Source organism: Sorex fumeus, unplaced genomic scaffold (genome assembly GCF_029834395.1).
Source record: "Sorex fumeus unplaced genomic scaffold, SorFum_2.1 ptg000167l, whole genome shotgun sequence".
Taxonomy (NCBI): Eukaryota; Metazoa; Chordata; class Mammalia; order Eulipotyphla; family Soricidae; genus Sorex; species Sorex fumeus.
The window spans coordinates 807,475-814,074 of record NW_026606224.1 but is presented as its reverse complement, the minus strand read 5'-3'; the positions used below and the strand labels follow the sequence as shown (position 1 = coordinate 814,074).

Sequence of the window (6,600 nt, the reverse complement as noted above, 5' to 3'; positions counted from 1 at the left end):
GCATTCTAGCTACCAGGATCAGTATTTTAATTTTATCCAGTTCAGTTGTTACGCCCACAGCATCTTCCTGAACTTAGACACTAGTGAATGACAGGGCCCCTTCCTGAAGGCCCTGCAGGCGAGTGCCCAGGAGTGAGCTGAGGGGTGTGGGCTGGAACCACCCCCCAGTCCTCCTGAAGCCCCTCCCTAAGCCCTGCACAGAGGGACACGGCAGAGTGAGCAAGAAGAGGATGCTAAGGGGTCACAGGTGGTTCTTCAAGTAACCAGGCACCCCCTGACGGGAGACTCGGCTGAGCCCATCTCTGGGCATCCCTGAGCACCGGAGTGAGACTCTCCAGGGAGCAGACAGAAGGGGAGTGTGCGAGGTCACTGCGGGGAGGGTCAGAGACCTTTACCCCCATATGGTTGGTAGGAAACAGTGGGTGCAGGAAGTGTGAGACCCTGGAGGAAGCTGGTACAGAGATTTGGGGGAGATTTGAGAATGGGCCTGTCCTGAGAGTGAGTGATGGCAGGACAGGAGCCCCTGTGCAACCCCGCAGTCACTCTGAGTACAGTGTGGGTTAGTTACTGTGCTGTTAGGATTCCCTTTGTGGGCCTGACCCCTCCTGGTCTCTGTGCCCCTCTCAGTCCTGAGCGCCCTCTGGTGGCCCTAGAGAGCCCAGGGTGCAGCCCAACCTGTCTCAGCAGGTTTGTGTCTGGGCTTCCCCTGATTTCCCCTCACTGTGCGTCACTGTGTCTCTTGCACAGTAATAAACAGCTGTGTCCTCGGGCGTCTCTGAGCTCAGCTGCAGGGAGAACTGGTTCTTGTTCGTGTCTCTGGTGATGGAGACGCGGCTCTTGCCGTAGCTGGTGCTTCCATCCCAACATATACGCCCCAACCAGAGCAGGCCCTTCCCTGGGGGCTGACGTAACCAGTCCCAGCAGTAACCATAGGTTGTGATGGAGAATTCAGAGACAGAGCACGTGAGGGAGAAGGTCTGGGAGGGGGTCACCAGGCCTGGGCCCGACTCCTGCAGTTGCACCTGGGACAGGACACCTGGGGACAAAGAGAATCAGTAACTGTCAGTTCCTGCAGTAACTCTCTCCTCTTGACCCTGTTACATCTGGGACACTCACCCAGGGGGGCTGTCACCAGGCAGAGGAGAAGACCCCACAGAAACATCTTCTCGACCACAGCTCTGCCTTCCACAGACTCAGCCCTGAGTGAGGAGACAGCTGTGAGCCCCACAGCCCAGAGAGCATTTGACCACAGAGCTAGAGAGGAATTTGCATGAGGTTACCTACTCTGTCATTAGCTGATAGCTCTGACCTCAGGTTCTGTTTGTTCCATTGGGTGCTGAACTCACACACCCTCTCTGGTGGATTGAGCACGGGTCTATGGGGCACATTGAAAGAGTCCATAGGAGGGTCCTGATTTATTCATCTTCATAATCAGAGATGAAAGGATCAAAATTCTCTCAATATCACAGGTCTTTCATATGTACATAAAATAGTTCACGTTTTTGCCCCGTCTCTTACCAACTCTAGAATTAACCCTTTTGCCTTTATTTAAACACCATGCTCTGTAAAGTTGTTCCTTACGCAGATGTAATGAGCTTTTGCTGTTCCCACACCAATCCCACCTCCAAGTGACCTTCCTTCCTCAATGTCCCCATTTCCCCAACCAGCCCCGCTAGCCTGCCCATGCAGCGGTTACTTCTATGTTACTTGTTACAATCAATTGACCAAAGGATTACAAAAATTACTTCAGTAAAAGGTGCTTAGGGATGCACAGTGGGTAGGGCCTTTGCCTTCCACCAGTCGCCCCAGGTTTCATTCCTCCATCCCTCTCGGAGAGCCTGGCAAGCTACTGAGAGTATCCCTCACTCACAGCCGAGCCTGGAAAGCTCCACGTGACATATTCAATATACCAAAAACAGTAACAACAAATCTCACGGTGGAGACGTTTTTACTAGTGCCTGCTCGAGCAAATTGATGAAGAATGGGATGACAGTGCTACAATGCTACTTCACTAAAACAACATCTGTGAAATAGCTCCATCTCACCACTAGCTGGGCTAGCGGGGCTTGTTGGGAAAATGGGGACATTGAGGAAGGAAGGTCACTTGGAGGTGGGATTGGTGCAGGAACATCAAAAGCTCATTACATCTGCGTTAGGAACAACCTTGCAGAGCATGGTGTTTAAATAAAGGCAAAAGGGTTAATTCTAGAGTTGGTAAGAGATGGGGGAAAAACATGAACTGTTTTATGTACATATGAAAGACCTGTGATATTGAGAGAATTTTGATCCTTTGTCGAATGCTTTGTTTGAGGATTTATAGCTATTGGTTGCTGATTGAGCCTTTGGTATCTTTCTTTTGATATGTTGAGTTTAGTTAGCTTCTATGCTGCTTTCTCATCTAGTTTGGTGAGCTTCCACTGGAACTTCAGTTCTGTGAAATGAGGAAGTGTTGGTCCATCCAGAAACTTTAGGATGTGTAGGACTGGGATGAGTATGAGGAGACTCTCTGTGCAGGCCTGGAGTTAGGCCTTGAGCAGTAGGTGTGGTGGGTCAGTGGGGGTGGATGAGGCTACTGGGCATTCAGCAGGGAAGGGACAGGGCCTGTGCCCCCTCTAGAGCACCCTCTAGTGCTCAGCCGGGGTCAGTGTGTCTGTGAATTCCAGCTGTTGGGCCTCCTGCAAGATTTAGGTGTAATCTGAGGAGCAGGGCTGGTGGGTGAGTGGGCATGAGGCAGCTGTGGTGGTGGGCATGGCTGCCCTAATATGCATATCTATCACTGTAACTGTCCCCCCGTTGTTCATTGATTTCCTCGAGCGGGCCCAGTAACGTCTCCACTGTGACACTTGTTACTGTGTTTGGCATATTGAATACGTCACAGGTAGCTTGCCAGTTTTTGCCGTGCAGGCAAGATACTCTCGGTAGCTTGCCGGGCTCTCAGAGAAGGGTGAAGGAATCGATCTCGGGTCGAACATGTTGGCTGCATGAAGGCAAACGCCCTACCCGCTGTGCTATCGCTCCAGCATATCTAAGATGTTATTAAAACTCTCATCATGTCTGAGATGCCAGGACAAACCTAAAGGACAGATGTGTTCCTCTCAACCCCCACTGCTTTCTAGGACAGAACGAGGGCGACTTCCAACGAGCCACAAGACAGAGAGAAGGGGGTTCAAATCCTGACTCTAGGATTGATGATTTAGAGTTGGGACCTGCTGGGCTTTGTTCTGGAGCAGACAATCATTATAGATTATATTTCAACTACCTCCAGCATATATTTAAAAATCGTTTTTCAGTGTTTCCTTTTCTTTAATTTTATTTTTTATGAAAAACATCACCTTTATTCTAAAGTCATGAAATTTACATACTTTTTGAAGTTATTCTATTTTTTTAATTTTTATTAGTGAGACACCATGAAGTACAGTTGTAGATTTACAAATTTTTGTGCTTGGGTTTCAGTTATACAAAGATCGAATACTCTCCCTCCACCAGTGCCCATTCTCCACCACCAGTGATCCCAGTATCGCTTTCACCCAACATCCCCCCGTCCCACCCTGCCTCTGTGGCAGGAATTCCCTTCTGTTCTATCTCCCTTTTGGGTGCTGTGGTTTGCAAAAGAGGCATTGAGTGGCAACCATATTCGGTCTACAGTCTACTCTCAGCACGCATCTCCCATCCTGGGAGGATCTCCCAACGCCCTTTATTTGGTGCTCCCTTCTCTATCTGAGTTGCCTTTTCCCCTAGCGTGTGTGGCTGGGCTCAAGCCATGGAGTAAACTTCCTAGTACTTATCTCGGCTATTCTTGGGTGTTAGTATCCTATTTAGTTACTTTTTGTTCCCCAGATTAGTGCAATCTTTCTATGTCTGCCCCTCTCTTTCTGACTCATTTCGCTTAGCATGATACTTTCCATGTAGTACTACTTGTATGTAAATTTCATGACTTCATCTTTTCTAACAGCTACATAGTACTCCATTGTGTAGATTTACCAAAGTTTCTTTAACCAGTCATCTGTTCTTGGGCACTCAGGTTTTTTCCACATTCTAGCTATTGTAAACAGTGCTGCAATGAACAAACAAATGCAGACGTCACTTCGACTATACTTTTTTTGCCTCTCTGGGATATATCCTCAGGGTCAAATATATTGCTGGGTCAAATGAGGGCTCAATTTCTAATTTTTTGAGAATCGTCCATACTGTTTTTCAAAAGGGCTGATTTTTTGGGTATTGAGTTTATAGCCTGCAACTTTACTATATAAGTCTATTGTTTCTAGAAGTTTCTTGGTAGAGATTTTAGGGTTCTCTTAGTATCATATCATCTGCAAATAATGAGAGTTGATTTCTTCCTTTCCTACCTGAATGCCCTTAATATCTTTTTCTTGTCTAATCACTAATGCAAGTACTTCCAGTACTATATTGAACAGCAGGGGAGAGAGTGGGCATCCTTGCTTCATCCCTGATCTTAGGGGGAAGGCTCTCGGTTTTTCCGCAATGAGGATGATGCTTGCTGTAGGCTTGTGGTAGATGGCTTTAACTATATTGAGGAAAGTCCTCTCTATACCCATTTTGGCAAGGGTTTTCATCATAAACGGTGCTGGATCTTGACAAATGCTTTCTCTACATCTATTGATATTATCATATGTTTTTTTTCTTTTCTTTGGTTGATATGATGGATTATGTTGATTGATTTCTGAATGTTAAACCATCCCTGCATCCCCAGGTTGAATTCCACTTGGTAATGATGTATGATCTTTTTGATGAGTTGTTGAATTCTATTTTCTTGTATTTTGTTGAGATTCTTTGCATCCATGCTCATCAGGGATATCGGTATGTAGTTTTATTTTTCTTGTGGTGTCTTTGTTTCCTTTTGGTATGAGAGAGATATGGGCTTCATAGAAACTGTTTGGGAGAATTTATGTTTTTTCAATTTCCTGGAAAAGCTTGAGAAGAACTGGCAAAATTTCCTATAAATGTTTGGAAAAATTCACTAGTGAATCCATCTGGACCTGGGCTTTTGTTTTTGGGAAGACTTTTGATTACTGTTTAAATTTCCTCGATATTAATAGACTATTTAGGTATTCTACATCTTCTTAATTCAGCCTTGGGAGATTATAGCAATCCAGAAATTTATTCATTACTTCTAGTTTCCCTTGTTTTGGGGCATACAGATTTTCAAAGTAGTCTCTGATAATCTTTTGAATTTCTTTGGTTTCTGTTGTGATATCCCCCTTCTCATTCGGTTTATTAGGGTTCTCCCTCTTTCTTTGTGAATGTTGATAGTGGATTATCTATTTATTTATTTTCTCGAAGAAATAGCTCTTGATTTCATTGATCTTTCAGATTGTTTCTTTGGTTTCTATCTCATTGATTTCTGCTCTAAGTTTTATGATCTCTTTCCTTCTGCCTGTTTTGGGCTCCTTTTCTTGATCCTTTTCTAAGATCTTGAGCTGTAAAGTCATCTTGTTCATGTGGGCCCTTTCTTCCTTCCGCAGAAATGCTTGCAGAGCTATAAATTTTCCTCTTAAAACGTCTTTAGCTGCATCCTATAGGTTCTGGTAGCTCGTGTCTTCATTCTCATTTGTTTCCAGGTATCTTTTGATTTTGTCCTTTACTTCCCCCCTGACCCACTCATTCTGCATTGAGTTGTTCAATTTCCAGGTATTGATTTGTTTCTTTGTGTCTGTGTGTGATTCACTTCTATTCTCAGTGCATCGTGGTCTGAAAAGATTATTGATACTATTGATATCTTCCTGATTCTATTGAGGTATGTTTTGTGTCCTAGCACATGGTCTTTTTGGAAAATGTTCCATGTGCACTGGAGAAGAATGAGTACTTTTTCTTTGGGGGGTGTAAAGCCCTGTATAGGTCTATAAGCCCTCTCTCTTCTATTTCTTCTTTCAAAGCCAATGTTTCCTTGCTGAATTTTGTTCTTGTTGATCTATATACAGAGGTGAAAAGGCAATGTTGAAATCTCCGGCTGTTATTGTGTTGCTAGCAATGTCCTCCTTAAGATCTGTTAGTAGTTGTTTTAAACATTTAGCTGTTCCTCATTAGATCCGTATATATTTAAGGGCGTGATTTCTTCCTGCTGTACATATCCCTTGATGTATAGAAAATAGCCTTCCCTCTTCCTTCTAATTTTTTTCAACCCGAAATTGATATTGTCGGATACTAATATGGCCACCCCTGCTTTTATGAGGGAGCTGTTTGCTTGCAGGATTGTTTTCCATCCTTTAATTTTGAGTCTGTGTTTGCTCTGATTGTTGAGTTTCTTGTAGGCAGCAGAATGTTGGGTTCTGTCTCTGAACCCACTTTGCCACTCTATGTCTCTTACTTGGTGAATTTAGACCAGTAACGTTGAGAGAGATTACTATTATGAGGTTTTGTGTCATGTTTCTATAAGGGTCTGTTGTGCTTGTAGGGTTTGTCTTATCTTATAGCAGCCCCTTTAGCCCTTCTTTTAGGTTTGGTTTTGAGGATATGAAGTTCTTGAGCTACTGTTTATCTAGAAAATAGCGTACCGTTCCTTCAATTTTGAGTGAAAGTTTAGTCGGGTAGAGTATTTTTTGTGAAGCATTCATTTCAGTGAGTTTTTTCACTATATTTCAC

At 44.2% G+C, this 6,600-nt stretch overlaps 1 gene segment (V, D, J or C); it reads right to left on the bottom strand.

Moving 5' to 3' along the window:
* Positions 1–680: 680 nt before the first annotated feature.
* LOC130016776 (immunoglobulin heavy variable 4-61-like) lies at positions 681–1,162 on the bottom strand. The segment is given in 2 exon segments: positions 681–1,036; positions 1,117–1,162. Coding segments are annotated over 2 exon segments (402 nt in total).
* Between the last annotated feature and the right edge of the window lie 5,438 nt (positions 1,163–6,600).